We start from the raw sequence: 25554 nt of genomic DNA on the forward strand, positions 1-25554 counted from the left end.
TGGCTAGCCTAACACAAGAATGTTTCTTCTTTATAACACCGAATTTGTCTTACATTAACATCACAATTGCGCATACGTGAAATGTTTACGTTTCTGTTTCCACCTGACTGTCTGCCCCCTGGTTCTTTTCATCCGTGTCCTTATCATTATCTTGTTGTTGACTGGCATTGTCTTGTTGATTGGCGTCGACGTTGTCCTGTTGTTGAGTGTTGACCTGCTCCTCTTGTTCGTTGGCCTCATAGATGGCGCTGAGGCGCTCCACCTGCACCACGGCCTGCGCCATGATTTGCTTCAGAACAGTCTTGTCGGTCACAGCCTTCATGAGATCGTCGCCGCTCTCATCGCCCGAGCTCTGACTCATCGACGACTCCAGGTCGAATGCTACTTCAGCCGCCAACTCTTTGTCGGCTGCCAATATTTCATTGATCTAGAAAAAGCACACAAAAATAATGAAAACTTCACCTTCTATCGACTGGAACTAGTAATCAAATGGATACGCAACGGCTAATGGAGATATAATGAATGAAAAGTTCAACTCCAGAGCCAGAGGATATGATTTGGCAACACCAAAATTTTATTTAGTTTTTCACTTGGTTTTTGACACTGAAAACCATCTTGGCAACAGCAGTTGGATACGTACATTGGATAGGCTGATGCAACAGACAACACTGAACACCATATTCTCCATATTGAGCATATTTTAATCGATATTGTATATAACTTCATCATATGTATCTTCGAAAAATAATTATAGTCTATCACGTGAAACATACGTTTTAAAAACTCACATTTTAGAAGTGAGTTTGTGTTTGTTTTTTAGTTTCAAAACTCTTTAAATAGGTTACTCAATACTGTATTTCCAAGTTTTCAATGATAATATTGAGTGCAATACTTCAATTCTGATCTGTTTTAAACTATCAACATTATTAATACAGCACCTATTCTATATATTTTAGTACTCAAAATTGATTGAAGTGAATAACCTACTTTTTGTACCTATTTCTATCAAACTTTGGGGAAGTAACCGTTTTGAACTAAGTCTGTTCTTATATAATCATTAAAATGTTGATTTGTGTTCAATCAAATGTGTGAATGAATAAACACTAAGTTATTTGAAGGTCAATACATAGTTTATTGACGGAAAGTATCCACTCTCACCAATCTATTGACGAGTTATCTATTGACGAGATTTAAGGCTAATTTCAGAGAGCGTTTCCACATTTTTATCACCGTAAAAATGGACACAATCCTAACGATATTATTTTATCATAAGAAGGTAAGTGAAACTGTATATTCTCAAGACTTATTTAGGCCTATGCCAATAAAAATATTTCTTCAACCTTAATATAATGGAGTGTTGTTCATTTGTTAACGTATATTTACTGTGGAGAGCCCTATATAAAGCAGTTTATACTAATTGATAACAATTACAGATTGATAACAAATTCAAATAAACTTCAGATAGCTTGATAATTTCAATCTCCAGAGTTTGTATATCAGATTGATTTAGATTTCATTACAGATATTCAGATTACATTCAAATTTCAGTCAAAATCTAAAAATGTTGTACATAAATAAATCAAAATCCTATTGTATTGATCACACAAACTTACAATTTTTACTCTATCAGTTATTTTTACGTAAGACAAACTGCACTGATGATGACAAGCGTGAATTTATTGGTTTGAAAGGTTTCTAAGGCATACGTAGGCATAAGTTTAGTTGAATTTCTAATCCGATAAAAGTATTTGATGTGATTAGGGTATACCGTGAACGATTGCTATGACCCGAGTGGCAGACAAAATGCAGTTTATTTCATTGTAGGGCAAGGAGCAATTCAGATTGGATCTTGTGTAATGGAACCATTTATCAAGGCACTGGTCTACACAATGGGGAAAAAGAAAATTTTGTTATTCAGTCATATTCCAGGGCTACAAAAAAATAAACTTTTCTTGTCAACTTTTAAGGTTGAAACTTTGAAAGATCAAATTAAAGACCAACTTCTGCAGCATTCTAAAATCAAATTTAATCTGAAATTCATAACATCTGATCAGACTCCAAAAGCATTGAAGAGATTACAAAGAAATGTCAAGTGAATTACAGAGCTCTTGTTCAAGATACCTTATTGAAAAAATAATGAAATTATTTTTTTCAACCTTGAGTGAGATTATACTATCAAAGTGGACGTTATACTTATACTACTTTCTCAATTTCAAAAACTTATCCCTTCTATACCATACTTCAATTCGTTTACACTTTATTTGGATTGTTAAAAAATATTGCTATACTATATATATAATTTGTAATCAGGTTCGATTTCTGGCAGGATTTATAATTCATTTTGAAAAATCTAAGCATTTAGAATATTATAATATAAATAAATAAATAAAACATTATTAAGAAAGCATTTGTGAATCGTTATGATGAATCAGACTTCCGAATCATTGGGTTGTAATAAATGTCAAACCTACTGGTTCAACAAGTTTCAAAATACTTATTTGTATTCAATTTTTCTTACCTCAGTCTTATAGTCTTTCATCAGTTCTTTCAAGTAGGCCATCAGGTCCTTTACAAGGGGCGATTTCAATTGTTTCAGCTTGTGTTTGAGTTTAATGATAATTGGAACTGTATGCTCAATCACATTTTTCTTGACAACCTGGAAATAAAAGAGAAAAATTGTGTTAAAACAATGTTATATAGTGTGTAGTAATATTTACCGGAAAGTATGAATTTACGGAACACACGATAGTTCTCAGTCGACGCTTGCAGAGGCATTCACGGCCATGTAAAGAAAAATATCTTTCGCCACACGATCATTAATTGAAATATGTATTGTGTGCAATGTGGCGGGAAAACAATTGTGGCATCGTTGAAATAAAACTAAGCCAATTCAATTTCTAATATTGATGATTTTCAAAGTAAACAAGGATGAACTATGATTAAATATGAAGTATATATGAATTAAGTAAATATGAAATATAAATACAATATGATGAAATATGAAGGATGGAATATAATGAAATTACATTCAAGCAGAAACATTTCAAGGATATTTACAATGATGGAAAAATGACAGTAGGGTCGATTTATTCTTCATAGCATTGATCTTCAAATCATCTAAGAGATGAGTCTACAATGTTAAAAGAGGAGCTATCTGTATGAAGAATCCAGGATTTTGGTGATTTAAATAATTCCTTAAAAATATATCATTTACCTTCAATAGAATTAACATAAATTCGAATAATGACATCCATGACCTTTACTTTGTTAGGTTCTCTATCGTACTTTCTAAAAAAGGTAGATGATCTAAAATCTGTGGCTGACAGTAGACCATTAAATACCATATCATATTTAAAAGCATTGTCCTAATCCAATTTAAATACTCATATTATTACATATCATCATATATCATATTAAAAATACTCATATTAGGCCAATATCATATCATATTTTAAATCATTGTTCTAATCCACTTGAAATACTCATATTATTGATATAATGGGAGAGAATAAAGCATGAGAGAAAAGAGAAATAAAATTAGCTCACCTGAGATACGAGCGTCTTCTTGGCGATGTTTGTGATGACTTGGGCAACATTGATATCCTCATCATCGTCATCATCTTCGTTGTGTTTGTTCGACTGTAAATGCGAGAGTCGAATCTCCTGACTTGAGAGCACATACAGAGCATCTTTCAGGAGCGCTATTCCGCTGCCTTTCAACTCGATCTTGTCATCGGAGACTCCAGCTAAACACCAACGAAACAGAGTGAGATTTTTCATAGTTCACATCATTAGTGCAAATCGTTCAATTAAAACATGAATAACAAAACTTGAATATGGATTGTTGATCTTAACCCCAACACATATTATTATAGTGGTTTATCATAATTAGGACTAAGTTTATTAGCAGCAACTTTTGTAAGTGTATTATAGGCTAATTATTATGTGTTTGTATTAAATTTTTGTAAATAAACTCCTCTAATTGCAATTTATTGGCAATCAGAAAAAAATTATTATTATTATCATCTACTTTTGAGATTGAGCAAGTTGTATTCAGTTATCTGTATAATGGTATGAATAAATTGATCAATAATTATTGAAACTATTTTATTGAGTTGAATATCCATGACTGAAGCCACAATAAATGTTGTTTTAAATGAATGCGGTTGTAACAGCATTGGAAATTTCAAACAAGTTATTGGTTGAAACTCGAAAGTTGAGTCCTGAAAGGAATGCATAATATGACAACAACGCTGAATAAGCGTAATTAATGTTTTATGCAATTGGCGTGGCTCTCTCATCTATGGATTTTGAATGACTATTGCTCTCGATCGGTTGGGCAGAATGGGAAAAGACCTATTTGATTAGAACTATTAGGGGCCGGTTTCCGAGCTCGGGATTTGGCTAAGTTCTAGACTTTAAACAGCTGGAGTTAGAAAATTGGCTTTCCGAAACGGGGCGTAGTCATAGTCATTGTCAAAGTCACGTTTGAATTAAATATCAAAAAACTAGAAAATTAAACACAAAATAAAATAAATAGAAAATAGTTTAAAGTTTCAGCTATTTTGAATTATTTAGAAATGTTTAATTTCGTCAAAGAAAAACGTGAGAAAATAAAAACTGCGACTACGCCCCGTTTTGGAAAGCTAATTTTCTGACTCCAGCTGTTTAAAGTCTAGAACTTAGTTAAATCCCGAGCTCGGAAACCGGCCCTAGTTGTTGTTATCAACATTTTTACCGGACACGTTTACTGATACTGATAAGTGAGAATCCAGTTTACCAAGTGAAAAAATAAAACTTTTAGAACAAACACCGATATTGTGATGCATTAAAAAGATGCAACATCCTCAACTAGTTTCAAATTAATACTACCCTAAATCAAATATACAAACCTAAAATATCCACGCAAATATTGTACGTTGCCTTGAACCTATGATCATCCTGCATATGCTCCAGCATGTATCTGTAGATAAATCTTCTTTTCTCCGCATTATCATCACCACTTAATGAAAAAACTTCGGCTTCAGCTGCACTCATCAAGTTTTTAGAATACACGGCGTGCATCTGTAAAAAAGATTGAGTGTTTATTCAAATACCGTTGACAATAATATGTGAAAATACAAGGAGACTTGACAATGTATGAGTTAATTATTCAACTAACAATAGATTATAATGGTAAATCAAATTGGATTGAGAGACGAATCTAAAATTACAGCTCAAGTAACACATTATTCTTATGTATTTATTACGATCAAACGCTTTTTAGACCAGTGACTTTAACCTATGTTTATTTTTCAAATACAGTTCTTCGCTTGTTTCTTAAACCCTAATAATATTGTTCAACATAGTTCAACAATAATTTTACGACATAGAATTATTTCATACTCAAATGAATGGTAGTGATTATTCTTCAAACCCATTAATTGTAATTTCTTTGTGACATTCACGTTCAACAAGAGCACGAATAAAGCTGATATAACTTTTCAACTTTATTGCTACTATCAATTATTAATGTACAATACTACCACAAGCAGAACAACCAGCCTATTTTACGAAGAATTCGTTTTTCAAGTTGAGGGTTTTATTTGCACCATCAATCATCAAGATTTGTAATAAAAAATTACTGCACATCAGTTATAATTCGACATTCTATGGAACACTTAGGGCCGGTTTCCGAGCTTGGGATTTATCTAAGTTCCAGACTTCAAACATCTGGAGTCAGAAAATTGGCTTTCCGGAACGGGTCGTAGTCGCAGTAAAACTACTAACGATTTTAAATTAAATTTCGAAATTCTAGAAAATTGAACACAAAATAAAATAAAGATAAAATAGTGTGAAGTTTCAGCTATTTTGAATTATTTAGGAATGTTTCATTTCGTCAAGGTAAAACGTTTCTAATTATAGACATGAGAAAATAAAGATCATCATAAAAATTGCGACTACGCCCTGTTTCGGAAAGTCAATTTTCTGACTCCAGCTGTTTAAAGTCTAGAACTTAGCTAAATCCCGAGCTCGGAAACCGGACCTTAGCATTTGATTGTATTCCGACTCTCCGATTTCTCCTAACACATACTTTATATCCCACGACATCTACGTCTTATTAAATTATAAATGTATGATTGAATTATTTCATTTAACATAAAAAGTGATCGATAAACTTACAGTATATTGATTGTAGTGGAAAAGACTCTCAACGAAATGCTGGCTCATCACATTCTTCTGCTTGACTAGAAGAGAGTTGACCAAGAAGCCAGAAATCATGTCTTTTATTGTGGGGTCCTCATCCAACAGCATGTAGAGTAGATGGAAGAATATGGGACACCGCAGCTTGAGGTAGTCTTCCTGCATCAGTTGGATGAGGAGAGTCAGTGTGTTCTCTCTCACCAGCAAGTCATTATCTCTCAAGCAAACGCACATGTTCGGCAGCAGCTTTTCAACAATTGACGTGTACCTGTACGATAAAGGATAGAAATTTATCAATCGGGAAGAGGCAATAAATCATCATGATAGAAATTAAAAATTATTATTTAAATATTATTTGATTATTTTAATATATTTTATCATCATGATAGAAATGAAAAATTATTATTTTAATATTATTTGATTATCTTAATATATTTTATATTATTAATATAATATAATTATTACCATAATTAATAAAATATCCGCTCACAATGTGACCGCGGCCTTAGTCCAAATACCTTGAATCGAACTACCTCATGCGATCAGACTCCATTTATTCAGATGAGTATCATCATAGCCACCTCTAATAAAAGGCCGCGGCCTACGATATTGCAACGTCGCAGTGTAGGCCTAGAATCTAATACATGATTGGTGGAAAAGATCAGCTGGTATTTTTTAAAATCTTTTTCACCAATCATGTATTAGATTCTAGGCCTACACTGCGACTTTGCAATATCGTAGGCCGCGGCCTTGTATTAGAGGTGGCTATGGTATCATTCAATAGTTGAACAACTGACTTTTGGTCGATCTACATCATTAACGGTAGGACATGTCGTCATACATGATGTGTCGTCACAGCGAAAGCCATCGAGCAAAATTTTTTCTAGTTATGTTTCCTATCTCCTATTTTTTACTTTTCTTGCCCTATTACCATAGGTAAGGAAAGTATTGCTTTCCGAAAAAAATTAAGGTACTCGCATTTCTAAATTTCTATCCTTGTTTCAAGGTCCCCTGAGTCCAAAAAAGTGGTTTTGGGTATTGGTCTGTGTGTGTGTGTGTGTGTGTGTGTGTGTGTGAGTGTGAGTGTGTGAGTGAGTGTATGTGCGTCTGTGTACACGATATCTCATATCCCAATTAACGGAATGACTTGAAATTTGGAACTTGAGGTCCTTACACTATAAAGATCCGACACGAACTATTTCGATCAAATGCAATTCAAGATGGCGACAAACTGGCGAAAATGTTGTCAAAAACAGGGTTTTTCGCGATTTTCTCAAAAACGGCTCCAACAATTTTGATCAAATTCATACCTAGAAAAGTCATGGATAAGCTCTATCAACTGCCACAAGTCCCATATCTGTAAAAATTTCAGGAGCTCCGCCCCATCTATGCAAAGTTTGATTTCAGATTCCCAATTATCAGGCTTCAGATACAATTTAAACAAAAAAATTCGAGTGGAAAAGATTGAGCATGAAAATCTCTACAATTAATGTCCAATAACATTTTCACCTAATATTGAAAATAAGCTCGAAATTCGAGAAAATGTGTTTATCAAATTGCAAACTGTTGACAACTGTTGATTCTTTTAAATGATTCACTATGAAGAGATAGCAGACCTCGTATGTCTCCATCGTTGTCCTGTCACCAGCTGGCTCAGATCTTTGTTTATAAGTAGACTTGAGATGCGCGGGAACACTAGCGTCAGGAGATCAATTTTCATAACGGCAAGGAAAGTTGTGTGAGTGTGCCACACCAGATTTTTTGGTTTGTTTTTCCTACGCTGCTCTATTTCAAAGTTAGTAGACAGAAGGTTGGTCACTCATCTATAGTATTTTCGTTGAAATGCAATTGGAGTGGGGGAACTGCAGCCGTGACGTAGGCTGTAGTACAGAGTAGGCAGAATATCGCATTCTTGAAAATCATATGGTGTCGTATAGTCAAATTATATAACACAAACATTTTCTGACATGCAATCTTTCTGTTTCTGCTTTACAATAATTATTAAAACATTTGAATAATACAAGCATTTTGCCATATAAAAGCAAAAACCCTACCTCCTAACCTTCCCTTTCAAACCCATTCTTTCTTCATTTTCTAGGTCGTGTTTATATTTTGTAGTTTGGCTATACATCAGCTTGTGAATTTCGGGGATGAGATATTTTGATTCTCGTAGAACATGTGCTCGATACCAGCATGTGTTCAGTGCATTTACAATGAATGAAATTCATCGGATTTATCGGGATCGGTTTATCGGTTTATTGCAATGCATTGGTTTATCAAGATTTTTTAAGGGTTAATCTGAAATTATAATAGTATAGCATTGTCTACTAACGCTTTTCCAGCTTATTAACTTTTTCGTGTAACGTTTTTAGATTCATGAAAAACTTTCAACTTCATTTTATTCATAAAAGTTGAATGAACTTGAAATATTTAACAACATCATTAGAATCGGTGATTCATTCGCTATAAGTATGGAGAATTTTAAAGTTGTAGGTCAATCTTGAGGAGATTAAACGACGATATATTTGAAGATACAGTGAATAAACTGTATGCTCAGTGTGGTTACTCTAGAACATTTTTACTACACGTGACGTCACGTTGGCGATCCCCCCACCACTTTGAATCATACACCTGTGAGTGATCAACCTTTTGTCTACTAACGTTGGCTCTATTTGAGATTTAATTATTTTTATTTATTTTTTGATACAATTACAAATCATATGAATATGATCGGGATAGAACAACAGGCATAGCCCAAAACTATTCTGTTCCCAAATTTTTGTAAATAAAATGTCCGAAAAAATAGGTTATGTTCTTACTGAGGAAAGTTAAAGTTCAAAGTTCTGTCCAAAAATATATATGAGCTGAAATTTTTAAATTCAGAATGATTAAAATACCAAATTATAGTCGAATATTGCACTTCATATCACCGCACTTTGAATAAATTAAGTTATTTCAGAAAATTTTGAAGCCAAAAATATACACACAACTTTCCACTAGGCACAGCTGTTACCACTATTTTTGTATCATTATAATAATTTCTGATTTTCCAGTGGTTTATTTATTGTTATATTGGTTGTTTATTTTATGTTAGAAGCCTCTCGCTGATAACAAAACATGCATGATGAGTAATAAACAATTATGAGTAATAAACGAAGATCATGATTAACTTGCATGTACATGTCCTACCGTTAGTGACCATCCTTAAAGATGTAATTCAAAGTACTGGAAAGTCAGGTACCTGCTGCCCCTTTAAAATGTGGGCCACACCTGTCATGCAGTGTTCCGATCCCACTCATGTCCGATATTTCTGTGCGGTGGTCAGTGGAGGTGGGTTAGATCACATGATGGACATGTGATCGATGAAGAATGGTGTGGTGCAAACACCATTCTAGGCAGTTGATCGGATCGGAGTGCGATCGGAACGATGCATGACACGTGTGTCCCGGGCTCAATTCTAAGCGATAATATATTGACTTCCAAATTACATAAGAATTGTATCCAATATTGGTGTACCAACGATATATAGCACCATTCATTTTGGCATTTGAAACATTAATCAATATATTATAATAAAGGAAATAACTGGCTTATACACGTACGGTATAGGAAATTCACGAATGACGCATCATCAAGTCTGAACTAGTGGACTGATTAACTTGAAATTTTGCATATAATTCTTGATTTACCGAGGATGGTTGAAGGCCTATTTTCAATTTTTCAAGACGTCAAGTTTTCAGTTTGTCAAGTCTTTTATTAGACCCTTGTGGAGCACGGGTTACCTGCTAATCATTAAAAGAAAATCTCATAACTGAAAATAAAGAAAAGTGGGGAAGTGATGAACAATGAAATCAATAATTGTGAAAAGAGTATAATGTTTAACAAACTTACTTGGTACAGAGATCAGTGAGCGCGATCATTGTATTGATTTTGATCTCTGGTTTTGATCTATGCGATAGAAGTTTGCCGAAAAGTGGAACCAGAGATGTAGCTGTTTTTTCTCGCTGCAGTGAGATCTTCCCAAGAGTTATAATAGCTACGGCACTAACTCTGGCACACACCTTCCCTTTCCATTTGTTAGTTTCTGGAAAAAAAGAAATTAATTATTCTATTAAATGCTATTTTGATGTTTGAGTGCAATGCACAGATAAAAAGAAACACTCCACGTTTTTGATGTCTAAATCATAAAAAATGTCAATCATTTGATTCAATTATTGAAATTACAGTATTAGAACTTTTATGATTTAGATCAGACACAAATCTTCTATCCATTTATTCAACAAAGTATATCATACAGTACAATAGAATTATCAGATGAACATCGTCGAAAATATAATCTAGAATAAGTTATTGAAGAAACCTCACATCAATGAAATATAAAATTAGAGAACAAAACTGAACCGAGATAATTAAAAATGTACCTATAACTGTATTTATTCAACTTGTAAGTGCCAATATTTACTAAGGATTACAGAAATCTTTCACTATATAGTGAGTTTGCCTTTGCAGCAAAAAGATTCATCTTTTTATTGAGATTCATTAGTAGTTATAACATGGAAACGAAAATATATTTATGTAACAAAATAGCATGTGAATTTCAATTGGAGCAAGTACTTGTATAGTATACAGATGGAAATTACTGAGATATTGCAATTATTCAAATGCTAATGAATTAATTATTATTATTAAACGAAAATCCAAATTAAATGCTGTAATTCACCCCGAAGACTTCTGCTACTACAAATATTGACAACAGGGTAAACAGCTAGATGGAATTTCGATGAGCGCTACTATTCAAAAATTAATTTTGTTTTATAATTAAGTTTACTGTTGTCAATATTTGCAGTAGCAGAAGTCTTCGGGGTGAATTACAGCATTTAATTTGGATTTTCGTTTAATAATAACTTGTACATAGTAGATACAAGTACATATAAGTAGATGTATGTTCATAGTACATTATATAAAATGTGTTTATATTCACAGTAAAATATGAGATGGAATTCAGTAGGTATGATTGAATTATGGAAAAGCTCTATTATGTTCAAAGGTACATGAGGATGAGCTTAAAACACTTTATATTTTTAAAATACTAGTGGAATAGCATAAAATTACTACTTACAGTATTAGTAACAATGATAAACTCATGAAAGATTGTATACCTTTCTCTGACGCGACGCTGCACTCACTGGACTCCAATAAGTTTTTCAGTAGATCAAGGGATTTGAGATTTTTCCTAGGACTAATAAGTATAGCATCCCCCAATGTGTGAATGTATTGGCACATCAGATCCTCATCTTCAGGGCTTATTTCGGCTTCGGCGTTGGCACCAATATGTTTTTCAAGAAATCTCTCAGCTGACTGAAAATAGCACGTTCAGAAGAATGATATATTTTCAATTTTAATTGTAGCACATAGAATACGTTTGAAAAGGTTACAAGCTTCACATATTTAGGAACGGAAATTGACTGTAGAAATAAAATATCTTTGGAAATTAAACGCAGGATAATGCTTGGCAACCGTGCGTACTTTGCAAATAGCAAACTGCTCAAGTCAAAACTCCTCACTAGAAACACAAAAATGAAGATTTACAAAACGCTCATAAGACCAGTTGTCACATATGGATGTGAAGCGTGGACGATCCTGCAAGAAGACTGCAAAGCGTTACTGGTGTTTGAGAGAAAGCTAGTTAGGAGGATCTACGGTCCAGTACATGAAAATGGTGCATGGAGAATAAGAAAGAATTCCGAAATAGAAGCCATACTGCAAGGTAGAAATATTCTCCGGTTCGTCAAGGCAAGAGGAATAGGGTGGCTTGGACATGTTGAAAGAATAGCCGATGAACGAATGCAAAAAGGAATGCTATTTAAGAAACTGGAAGCTGTAAGAAAAAGAGGGAGGCCGAGGGTTCGATGGATGCAGGATGTGGAGAGAGACTTGAGAGCGATGGGAGTGAGAGGTTGGAGGCGAAAGGCAGCAGACAGAGACGCTTGGAGGCAGATTGTGGAGGAGGCCAAAGCCCACATCGGGCTGTAGTGCCAGGATAAAAAAAACATAGAATACAGAATATTCGTATATCCTAATGGAAAATTTTCTAGAAGCCATATAAAAATATATATATGTGATCAGAAATAAGTTGAAATGATTTGGAAAAGGGTTCAATGAAATCTGTTGGAACAAGCTATTAACTATTCATTACATTAAATTTTGGGCTGAAAACCGGCTGCTGAGTATTCATGAACAACAATATAATTGAATAGAAGAGAAATTGAGAACTATACTTGGAAAGAATTATATCATAATATCAAGTATAGTACGTCATAAAATTTTATTCACATGTTGCTTATTGAGAAGCAAATGAACTGATAATAGGATGAGATGATTAGAGATGAGAGATAAATTAGTACAGAAAATGAAGACCGAAATTCGGAAAAAATTGAGAAAATTTATTTTCTAATGAGTGGTAGTTTTGAAATTTCAAAATTTGCAAATGGATAAGAATTATCTAGACCAAAAAAAAACTTGTAAGTTCGATGGACTTCAAATTTATTTGATTCAAATAATAGCAAAAGTAAATGTATTTATTCAAACACGCACAAGTTACAATCAAGGTAACATAGACAGTCTAGGGGCAAATATGTTCCTCTTGAAGTAAACGAACATTAATAGAGGATATAAGTAAACATAAATAGTTAACTGGGAATTTCTTTCTGGGTCCCTTTTATGGGCCGTACCAACGTACTATTCTTATAGCTGAACAGACCTTATCGCCAGAGAATACTAACTTCCTCTAGTTCTTCCTCCTGAATGGGTTTCTCAGAAGATTTAAATGTAATTAGCCAATAAGTTGAATGCAAACGGTGAAGGTTAATAGCTTTAGAAAAAGCTTCGTTACTATTAAAAGTTCAGAGTTCTTATCAAAACACTATATTTACTATCAAGAAGAGTGAGTGCATTTTTGGATATTGAATAAGTGAGGGTACAATTTTCAATCATTGAAAATACCGGTTCTCTTGAAAAATATCCCTATTTGAATTTGAAAGCTCACGTCACGTCTTAGCATTTTTCCAAAGTTTGCTCCAATTTAAAGAATACGATTAAAATACTGGAGTCACCATTTGAAGGACACCAGAAAGCATAACTCACGTCAATCAGCTTTCCAGCCCATTCTTGCACTCTCGTCCTACAAATTTGTTGAGCCTCCTCTTCTCCATGCTGTTCTATTTTGATAGTAGCATGCTCAGTTATTTTGTAGCAAATATCCATGTATCGGCTGATGAGATGAAGCGGCGTGATGAAATGATTCAGAGAGCTCAACATTTCCGTACAGAGTTGCAGCAGATCTTCATCCGAAAACTGAGTCCAGTTCAGGAACATTGTCTCCACCACAAGTTGACTGCAGTAGATATCAGCCTAAATTATAGAAAATTAAGAATAATAGTAGTTATTATTTCAATTTAAACAGCGTAAAGCTGGGTTTACACCAGAGTTATTAACAAAATGTTTAATAACTTAATCCTTATAGATTCCATTAGATTGAACGGAGCTTGACAAACACATATGTTCATCATGTGTATGATAAGTTATATTCAATCTAATAGAATCTTTAAGGATTAAGTTATTAACAAAATTGGTGTAAGCGCAGCTTTAGAAACGCATTACAATCATTCAAATTTATATGTATGCCAAAATCATTCATTTCAATTGCAAATAATCTGAAGATTAACGAAGTGATACAAATATTAGGTTAAGTAGGTTGAATATTATTATTTTTTTGTTAATGAAAAAAATGTTTATAATCAATAAAATGTAGGATTTCATAACAAAATCAAATATTAATTTCAATCAAGAGTATCTCAGATAAACAAATTATTTAGATAGGAGCTGAATGATAATTAAAAGATGGAAAGCTCAAGAAACTCATAACGGTTGACAAAATAATGTAATTATAGAAGTGGATTGTGATTGTCATTTTTCAATGAAAAAATTGTTTCTCTCCAATATTGTAACGTATTTGACATAATAAAAGAATCGTGCTTCATTTTCCAAATTACTAAGCTTTCTACCACCAACGTGATACATGAATATGAAAATGCTATGTTAGGCTCGCTCACGGTGGATTCGTTTAGCCTTCTGGTAGTCGCGCCCTACTCAATCACACGAGCAGTCGCGTGTTGTATTTTTTACAACATCCAATTTTCCAAGTGTTATGTACTCTGTTTACTGTCAAAACATATTAATTAATTGTATAATTACTTTTTCATCTTTTTGGATTATTTTACGCCTATGAACATTTGGATGATTACCATTTCATAGCCCAATACATCAAGAAAAGCCATAAATTCTGTGTTATTGGTTCGTTTACAGTCCCCGTATACAGTCTTTCCCTATCTTATGCACAGTGCGACTTATGAACTGTCGCGACTAAATGGCACCTAAAGACTAAACCATTGCTCGGTTGATACTGCAACTGAGTGGAGTGATGGGGGAAAGTTTTGAAATGCATAGGTGACTCATTCACTGACACCATCCCATTTAATAGTTTTGTGCAGCAAAAAAACTGACACTGTTGTACTTTTTACAACAGCACGACTGCCGGAAGGTTAAGCAGTACATTTTATCGTAAGTCAGTTCACTAGTCAAAAAACGATTCATTCAAAACCACAAATAATATCTTACCTCACTTCTCTTGATATTATTGAGTTAACATTAATATGAATACTATTTTGACTAACTTAGTAACTTGACGTACTACAGTTTTGTAGAATAACATTATACATCCATGAATGAAATTATGCCAGCACTTGATTAATAACAATTACCTCTCCTAGAGCGACTAGCTATCTATGAAGATTAAATCCAATAAGAATATTATGAAACCATTGAACAAGTTTCACAAATATGAACTTCCAACGATATAGTACATGGAGTATACTATGAGTGGGAATTTCTCGAAAACTTTGATGGCTCAAAATGTCAATTTCTGATGGAAGCAGCTCCCTATAGTACTCAACCCTAATGCAGGTTTTCACGTTTTAAGCCTCTCTAGTTCATGAATTAAGAGTTATAATTCTTTTTCGATTTCCCATATAGTACATATAGTATACTATGAATGGGAATTTCTCGAAAACTGTGATGGCTCAAAACGTCAATGTTTGCTGAAAGCAGAATGGGTTGCTGAAGAGTAATGAACATGGTTTCTGATGGCAATAATAGTAAGGCGAGGATAGTAGTTCATTGAGGATAGTTCTTCAATAATATTCAAGGATAGTTCATTGGATAGTGATACATTTTCTGCTGATAACATTAAATACAACAAACATAAATATCCAAGAGATAGAGAACAAATAAAATAGACTCCAAGTATCACTCACCTCAGCTGCACTATGAATATTTTTCTGAAAATATTCCAATATGAACTCAGGGTTGTTGATGGACATATACTCTGAGATGGTAGCTAAGACAAACCAAGCAGCATTGTTGTGTTGGGTGCCAACATGAGATATTATGTTCTTCAGCAAGGGTGATCTGAAACAAGTTGTAGATAATAAATTGAAGATGTAACTTAAAAGAATCACTTTTAAATGCAGTAAAATTCCTTCAGGTACAATAACTGAATTTATTCCATTTTAGTTGATTCTGGAAGAGTGAACTCAGGTAGGGTATGATCATACAGGTGTGACCATACTACATTCACGTATTCAAATTTAGATTTGATTCCTTGTTTCTAATATTTGTTTACTTCTGCACGCAATTCACTCACTGCAGCTTGTATGCAATGTGATCCTACCCTTACAGCATGAATTATTGAATTACATTCTGAATCCAGTCAGATTGAACATTGAATAGCTCTGATCTGATCAATGAATCGAATCAAATCAAATCAAATAGCTTTTTATTCACAAAACATAATACAAATTCATGAAATTCATTTACACATTTAACAGTGAATACTCTCCACAAAGACTTGAGTCTGTGAGTGGAGAGTGAGTTCTTTCAAGTTCATTGACATTATGTTCTCATGTTTTGTACATATAATTAAAACTATTTCAATTGAATCAACTAACATTCATCGGCAAATCAAGAATATAAATTGCACACAATGAAATTCCATACTGGTAATAAGTATATATAGACAAATATATAAATAGTAGCTTAAAGGCTATACTTAATCATTAAAAATGCATTAAAAATGGCAAATTCACTAAGTTCTGAATAAGAAGGCGGATTGAATCAGTTGCTCTGCAGCATCCCTGCCAATTTCTAATAACCATCTACTCAAATGTTGCTTGTAGGTGTTAATACTGTAATTTTCAGACTGTTTTAAATGATTGGGAACGTTTCTATATAATATATGACAGATGTATTTACTATTATTTTTAAATCAGTTATGTAGGAGTCGGGGATGAGCAATACCAAAGTTAATTAGATTTCTTGTATTATGAGTATGAGCTAAATTATTGAAAATGAGTGTTTGTTGTAGTATATGTATTTCATTAAAGCACGTATGTAAAGCTGTCTAATATTAAACACTTGAAACTCTTCGTAAACAAGATTAGATGGGTAGCGATAGTCTCGCCTGAGACATGTCTTGATGACTGCTCGCTGTGCCACCGCCACCGGCTCCAAGGCAAACGAGGAGGCTCCACCCCAAGCTATGACACCATACATAAGAACTGACTGGATATATGCGTAGTATGCCACCCGGAGTTGATGTAAAGGGAGGACCTCTCTTAGCTGTCTGAAGGCATATATCATTTTGCGCACTCGCTGCTTCAGTGAAATAGCTTGTGGAGCCCAGCTTAATTTGTGGTCAATCAGAACGACAAGGTACCTGTACTGCTCCACTCGTTGCAATACCCCACAGTCACACGTAGTGGACTGATAGTCATCACATGAGTGGAGCCTGAGGATCTCCTGAACTGGGCTACTGTTTGATTTGAAATAAATAGGCAAATACTTAGTTTTGTCAACATTCAGAGTAAGTTTGTTCTGATCGAGCCACTTCCTGACACCAAAGAGATCCTTGGTAGCCTTACTGAAAGCATCCTTCCAGGTAGTCCCAAATGATACAACTGCAGTGTCGTCTGCAAAGAGAAATATCTTGCTATCTAGGGGAACTTTACTGAGGTTATTGATGTAGACCAGAAAAAGAAAAGGGCCTAGTGTGCTTCCCTGAATCACACCGTAATCTACATTATACATATCACTGGAAATATTATTAATACAGGTGGTCTGTTTCCGTTCATGTAGATAGCTTTGAAACCATTGCAGTGTCACACCTCTGATCCCACAGCATTCCAATTTCTGCAATAGTTTTGGTCGGTTCACAGCATCAAATGCCTTGGCAATATCAAGGAAGGTAATAAGTACATTATTACCTTCGCCCACCTTTTGCACTATTTCGTTGGTGATATCGAACAGAGCATTTGATGTATTCTTGTTTAATCTGAAGCCATACTGATTGGAAACTAACAAATTATTTGATTCTAAATAAGACTGTAATTGAATTTTAACAATTTTTTCAAGAATTTTGGAAAATACACTTAACATGGAAATGGGCCGAAAATTATTGATTGAAGATTTAGAGCCGGATTTAAAAATGGGAATGACCTTGGCAATTTTGAATGCATTTGGGAATTTGCCTGTTCGGATACTTTCATTAATAATTTGGGAGAGAGGCTCGATCACAGCATTTATGTGTTCTTTAATAAATTTAGTATGGATGCCATCCTGACCCGGAGCAGAGCCTCCCCGCATATTCTTGACTAATTATTCTTGACGAATAATTAGATTGACTAATAGACTGCAGAATAGTAACAATAATAATACTAGTAATTGATGAACAGGAATGCAGATAATAGCAATGCATAATTAAAATTGATATGGCTTTACATAACAGTGTGTTTGTTATTGAAAAATCGCTGGAATTAAGTAAAAAATACATACGTATGAAATACACTAAATATGGAATACTCTTTGGCAGAATATTAAGTAAAATTTTATATTTCTCAAATGTCACTCACTTTATAACTCCATTTAGTATCCACTTATGACAAGCGAAGTTGAAAAGCTTTTGAAGTTTCAAATCTCCTACTATGTCCAATATTATCCAAGGTAAGTTATGATGAGCATTATTCATACGATCAAAAGAAACAATATTTTTCAGTATTACTCCTTCCAAAACCTGTAAGAAAATCCAGAAAAAAGTTTTGTAAATCCACAAGGAATCATCTGACATTCAAAAAATTAATTCACTACAAAAACAGTAAGTAATTATTTGAAAAACAGAGTAATTATTTGAAAAACAGAGTAATTATTTGAAAAACTCCATGGCAGGCTGAGCTTTAATTTTTTCAAAATTGAGATATCCTGATACTTTTTAAATGTCAGGAACATAATAACTGAAGCTCCAATAACAAATTTAATATTATGTGAATAATCAATATGAGATGTGCAATATCGTGTTTATAATATTGTAGTTTATGATTTCCTTTGGATCTATTAATTCTATCTACATCTGAATATATTCTATTCTATTTCTATACATTTTCAGCAAATTAATTTCAAAAAATTAGCAACCGATCTTCGTGGTATATTTTTAGTCGATTTATCGAGAGAAACAACAATAACATAGAGTTTGCAGCGCTTGAGGGCAAAAAAAGTGATGACTCATGTCCGCTTTTAATTGCTCGACTTGTTAGTAATAGTTACGATGATTTCATTGACATTGTATCAGGTGCCGTGATAATTCAGTAGTCTATGACAAAGATACGTATAGATTGTTACTGTGATTCGTTCTTACTGCTTCAAGATCAACTCTCACACGCGCATGACATCGTCTCTCGACTCTCAGAACAGACTTTAATTTTTAAAAAATCCATAATAATGACACTAAGTTGAGGATTTCATGAATTTTGAAACTCGGTGAGCAGACATTGTATTCAATTTGACAACGTGATCTATAAGGATATCACTTGAAATCACTAATCTAGATTAATGTTACCTCTAATACCTTTGTTATGATTTACTTACCTCAAGAGCTTTCTCTTGTGACTTGACTTCTTGATCGGCAAGGAGCGGGAAGACACCGCGCACCCAATACCTTGGTAGTTTGGGATGCTTCGGGAATCGTTCAATCAATTCAGTCAAGCACTGAACCAACATTTTACGGACTGACACAGAGATGTCTCTGCAATTGCTCACCATCAGCTGTCAACATAGTATATTTTATTACAGCATTATAACATGCGCATATTATTACGATGTGTATAATAATATCATTAGCAAATTTAATTCCATTTTCACCTTGAAATGAATGTCACCTGCGAGTTGTCAATGAGTTCTACTTTCAATTAATCGGATATAACTAGCTGGAAAGGATCTAAATAATATTTTTAATGCTTGTTTATTAGCTATTATATAGTTATTGACAAGGATTGAGGATGTAGTATAATAATTGATGAATATAATTACAGCATCAAAAATCTAAAATATTTGGACTACAGAATTTAATTTGAATTTTCATTCAATACTAATGGTTAAGTTTTGTTGAGAAAGTTCTGCATTGAACTCAATAGATGAGGTTGCGTACAGAAAGTTATATGACACTTTGAATCATTAATTTGGATACAGAAACATACTTATTATGAATATATTGTGACATATCTTTTTAGTGTGATATTAACCATTTCAAGGTTTACACAATCAGTTCTTCTTAATGCTTGACACAATAGTTTCGTGAGCAAGAAATTTGATGAAAATTATCAAAAATGGAAGATTTGTTAGAAATTGCAGGAATATTATTACTGTATGATAATTAATTCAAATATCCAATGAAATCTGTATAATTAGAACAAATGACTTCTGCTATTGATCAAACTAAATAGCAGAAGGAGATTTGAATAATGAGTGTCCAAAAACTATTAGGTATTCTGCTATTTAGTTCTTCGGTCAATATATGCAGTAGAAGTCCATAGTTCTATTTATATAGATTTCATTGAATATTTGAAATAATTATACAGTAAAAATTATCAACTTGAATGTAATTAAATTTCACATTCGTTTTGGAAAACTTACAAATGAATCAGGTGATTATATATTCCAGCTTGTATTATTGAAGTGAGGGCTATTCATTTGAATCTACATGTGTATGTAATTTCAATTCTTTACAATGGAATTGTAATGGGAACGTTTCTGGTTTTTTCTTAGGAGATTGTCATTATACATTACTAAAGCAGAAAAAATGAATGCCTAAATTATAAACAAAACTAAACAGATTACTACGAATAGACAAGTGAATGCATTTCTTATTTACCTCAAGAAGTTGTGGGGTCATCCATCTTTCACAGTACAGGAATAAGTTCGCCAAAACTTGTAATGCTGATTTTCTGACGAAAACCTTCTCATCGAAAACAGAAGTTTCCAAGAGTTCTAGGATGGCCTTAGCACCTGGTAGAGGGTTGAATTCGTCTTCGGCAATCTCTTCAAAATTCTGGAGGAAATGATGAAGATTGAAGAAATCCTTTTTGTAAATTACACTATCTTCGGGAGAAGTGTCATCTTTGTAGGGATTGACAAAAATATCATCGATGACATGTTTGATTGCTGCATTTCCTGGTATTATTGAAGCCAAAATGGTGAGCGCTTTTGCTCTAACCCTAGATGAGTGATCTTTACAGCGTGAAAGCACAGTTGCTAGAAGGAATTTTATGTTGGCGAAAGTTGTATACTTTTCATAAGGGTGTTCCTTATTGTTTTCATCAATGTGCGGTCGGTTTCCCAGAGTGGAAGTGAAGTTGTCGATTGTGAACAACAACTTTGAGACGATTTCCAATCCAAATATTCTATTTTTTACCTCGCCCGCATGAGATAGCTGCATCATCCAGACCACTACTTTGGCGTATAAGACTGAAGGTAGGACTTGTAATACCTCGAACACAATACTAACGGCTTTTGCCCTGGGCTCGGCTCTGTCGGGAACTCTGATACAGAGGTGCTGCACAAGTGACATCACTGCTTTGTAAGCGGGCTCATCAATCGTTAGCAGCAAAGTTTTGATAAAGTTGATTGAATGGTCTTTGATCACTCCAGCCTCTTTTGGTGTAATGAGGGATGGCTGAGTGCCAATTACTAAAATACTGGGTAACAATTCACGCATGATGAATCTCACAGTCTCCTCCACATTGTTATGATCAGGCTCACATAGATTTTTCATCACAATATACGCATTTCTGGATAGCGAAGTCACAGAAACTTGATTCGGCGAATGTATCAGGAAGTTGGATTGTTTTTTCTCCAACCTTGTTAATAGCACTAGGATTTGAATGGTGAGGATAAGAGAATCTTCTTGACCTTTCAATTTGAACCGTTCCAAAGAATACATTAGGTCATTTAATAGCACATTTAAACACCTAGTCAAATTAATTTTACCAGCTGCTGAAATACTCGGACCTTTTTTCGAATTGCCTACTTCTTCACCATCTTCATCAGAGTCCTCTTCAGCTCGTTTTCGCCTATTTTTGGCATTATTTGATGCACTGGTAGGTTTTGCAGTTTCGTCGAGAGCAGAACATATTTTCAAACTCTCAATTGCATGCGCATAGAGCACAGGATTGAATATATTATATACCTTACTTCCTGGCACAGCAAGGAGGATGAAATATAGATTTGTTGCCCCCAGAGATATCTGCTGTATCCTTTCGTCATTGGGATTCTCTTTTGCAGTAAGAATGAAGTTGCTTATAAGACAAATTAACGGTTTATGTTGAAGGTTGTTGGTGATAAGTGTCTGCCAAGATTTTAAGCCACAAATTGTTGATGCTCCTGATAATGTGGAAGAGCCACTTTGCATTGTTGAATGTCCTTCAGTAGTACTTTTCTGGAAAATGGAATGTGCTTCACTGAGTCTGCTTCTATACATGGACGTGTGGTTGAGTTTACTTGGAGATGAAGACGTGAGTTCAGTGTTGTCGATCATATCACCAGTGCCGAGCCATGATTTTATAGCAGTACAAGCAGCATTCAATAGCTGTCTTATGTTTACCGTCTCCAAGTGCTCTTCATATGCGGGCGGCAGCTCCACCAATTCACTGAATTGATTCTGCCAAATCTCCTTCACCCAGTCATTTGGCAAGAGATCCAGTTCGAATTTGCTAAAAACCTCGTATAAGTCCATCTTGACAAATTGATCAAGTTTTACAGAAAAGATATTGTCTCTTCAATATTTTCCAGAGCCATTGATTGCTGATCTGAAAAATAAATAGAACTATCATTAATCATAAAATAATTTGCCTAATTGCATAATGCATGATTGAATATATAGGCCTATTGATTAAACCAGTAGTGATTGTTGCTTAGGAGAAATGCCAACTGAAATGTGTTGATATTTTAATGAGATCTATAGAGTTAGTTCCTGAAGTGAAGCAATGTTCTTTTGATTGAGATATATATACTGATAAGTGACAAATGACGAAGACCAAAGACACTCCTGAACAGAATGATTGAATTAACACGGCTGAGGCGTTTGGGAGTAGGCGCTACAAGCTTGTGTGTGGATTATTGTAATGATAGGGAATCAAACCTACATTGATTCATTAGAAGGGATATCAACAAAGATTTTGAATCGTTTAAATGGTCAGCGTACTGAAACAAGAAATCGCCTTCAAATAAGGTGCTTGTACTTATCTTACTGGACAGAAATAACGTTAATCAACTGTGTTAATCAATTCCCTCGTGACAGATAAAAACCAATTCTGTTGCTCTTTTATTTGATTAAGCTCCCCTCCCTCCTATTAATTGTTGAGGCTATTTAAATAATACTTATTGTTTATCTGGTCTTAACTTAAGTGCAACACGACCAGATAAGTTGATTTAGAAATTTTAATTGCATAGACTATAGCATAACATATTTTTATACATTAACACAAAGGTTCAATTATTTTAAAAGTCTTGAAAAAAATTATTACTAGATTGAAAAATGTGCTTTTTACCTTTTTATATGAATGTGTGTTGGAATGTCTTTATTTCTAAAGTAAACAATAAACGGTGGTTTAAAAGTTTAAAATAGGCAAGAAAATGTACTGTAATGTTCTATATCAGGATTATTAATTCAATAGCACCAAACACGTTGTAACTAAAGTAACTTAGTTCTAGGAATGAAATAAATTTAAAAAGTTGGTCGAAGTACTTCAACTTTTATCATCATCCATAGATACAGAATTAGGCAAGAGTCTACCATACTAAGAATTGACATAATAAATTTATTTTATTTACTATATACAGTACCTTCATTAGGTAAACAATTTTTAGTTTGTAACTTGCATCTTGATGATACACGTTGTTCAATTTCAAGATTATAGGCTAGCTCAATATTGTAAAGTAAAGATAAATATCAATAGTGAATGATTAATATAATCAAACAAACCAATTTTATTCTTACCTGTCTAGGATCACATAACACAAGTTGAAACTTAAGAATCCATTCCAAATCCGTTGAAAGTAATTTCAACTTGAACCGGTTAATTTACCAAAGCTGGCTTTTAGAGCATTTACGTTATTCTAAAAGAATAACAGGTGAATTAGTAACACTGAATTAATATAGTATTATGTAAATGATACGATTTCAATAATTTATCAATATTCCTGGCCATACACAAAGATAAAACAGTCCACAATCTAGCACTTTACGCGCCAAACAAACAATTTTGAGGTTAGCTTTCCTCGTTTTGATTATTTTCTGCAACAGCTGAACATGGAGGGAGTGTCTCAATACTGCGAGATTTCAATTTGTCCTAAGTAGGCATTATTCAAAATGTTATTTTCTATTAGGAAAAAGGAAAGGACTAGTTTTGACTTTTGAATGGCAATATCCTTTGTTAATATTATTTGAAATTTGTTGATGATTTTATATAGGTAATAGACACGAATATGAAAAGTTTTAATACGGTTCAGGCGTTTGGGAGTAGGCGCTACAAGCTTGTGTGTGGATTATTGTAATGATAGGGAATCAAACCTACATTGATTCATTAGAAGGGATATCAACAAAGATTTTGAATCGTTTAAATGGTCAGCGTACTGAAACAAGAAATCGCCTTCAAATAAGGTGCTTGTACTTATCTTACTGGACAGAAATAACGTTAATCAACTGTGTTAATCAATTCCCTCGTGACAGATAAAAACCAATTCTGTTGCTCTTTTATTTGATTAAGCTCCCCTCCCTCCTATTAATTGTTGAGGCTATTTAAATAATACTTATTGTTTATCTGGTCTTAACTTAAGTGCAACACGACCAGATAAGTTGATTTAGAAATTTTAATTGCATAGACTATAGCATAACATATTTTTATACATTAACACAAAGGTTCAATTACTTTAAAAGTCTTGAAAAAAAATTATTACTAGATTGAAAAATGTGCTTTTCAACTTTTAATATGAATGTGTGTTGGAATGTCTTTATTTCTAAAGTAAACAATGAACGGTAGTTTAAAAGTTTAAAATAGGCAAGAAAATGTACTGTAATGTTCTATATCAGAATTATTAATTCAATAGCACCAAACACGTTGTAACTAAAGTAACTTAGTTCTAGGAATGAAATAAATTTAAAAAGTTGGTCGAAGTACTTCAACTTTTATCATCATCCATAGATACAGAATTAGGCAAGAGTCTACCATACTAAGAATTGACATAATAAATTTATTTTATTTACTATATGCAGTACCTTCATTAGGTAAACAATTTTTAGTTTGTAACTTGCATCTTGATGATACACGTTGTTCAATTTCAAGATTATAGGCTAGCTCAATATTGTAAAGTAAAGATAAATATTAATAGTGAATGATTAATATAATCAAACAAACCAATTTTATTCTTACCTGTCTAGGATCACATAACACAAGTTGAAACTTAAGAATCCATTCCAAATCCGTTGAAAGTAATTTCAACTTGAACCGGTTAATTTACCAAAGCTGGCTTTTAAAGCATTTACGTTATTCTAAAAGAATAACAGGTGAATTAGTAACATTGAATTAATATTGTATTATGTAAATGATACGATTTCAATAATTTATCAATATTCCTAGCCATAAACAAAGATAAAACAGTCCACAATCTAGCACTTTACGCGCCAAACAAACAATTTTGAGGTTAGCTTTCCTCGTTTTGATTATTTTCTGCAACAGCTGAACATGGAGGGAGTGTCTCAATACTGCGAGATTTCAATTTGTCCTAAGTAGGCATTATTCAAAATGTTATTTTCTATCAGGAAAAAGGAAAGGACTAGTTTTGGCTTTTGAATGGCAATATCCTTTGTTAATATTATTTGAAATTTGTTGATGATTTTATATAGGTGATAGACACGAATATGAAAAGTTTTAA

At 33.5% G+C, this 25554-nt stretch overlaps 1 protein-coding gene across 2 annotated transcripts; it reads right to left on the reverse strand.

Annotated features, from left to right (window-relative positions):
• Positions 1 to 25323, reverse strand: LOC111057531 (condensin-2 complex subunit D3). 2 transcript variants are annotated; one of them, XM_039431746.1, is made up of 13 exons: positions 25053 to 25323; positions 20498 to 22430; positions 19216 to 19392; positions 18207 to 18367; positions 15555 to 15708; positions 13327 to 13593; positions 11343 to 11541; positions 10075 to 10267; positions 6163 to 6451; positions 4893 to 5064; positions 3547 to 3746; positions 2519 to 2656; positions 1 to 427 (listed from the first exon to the last, which is right to left on the reverse strand). In XM_039431746.1, exons 2-13 carry the CDS (start codon positions 22355 to 22357, stop codon positions 86 to 88), a joined length of 4152 nt encoding a protein of 1383 aa, XP_039287680.1. In that variant the 5' UTR covers positions 22358 to 22430; positions 25053 to 25323; the 3' UTR covers positions 1 to 85. The 2 variants fall into 2 exon arrangements, with proteins under 2 accessions (XP_039287680.1, XP_039287669.1); XM_039431735.1 differs by lacking the exon at positions 25053 to 25323 and adding an exon at positions 23621 to 23883.
• Positions 25324 to 25554: the final 231 nt, after the last annotated feature.

The sequence above is a fragment of the Nilaparvata lugens genome, chromosome 1, assembly GCF_014356525.2.
Source record: "Nilaparvata lugens isolate BPH chromosome 1, ASM1435652v1, whole genome shotgun sequence".
NCBI classification, from domain to species: domain Eukaryota; kingdom Metazoa; phylum Arthropoda; class Insecta; order Hemiptera; family Delphacidae; genus Nilaparvata; species Nilaparvata lugens.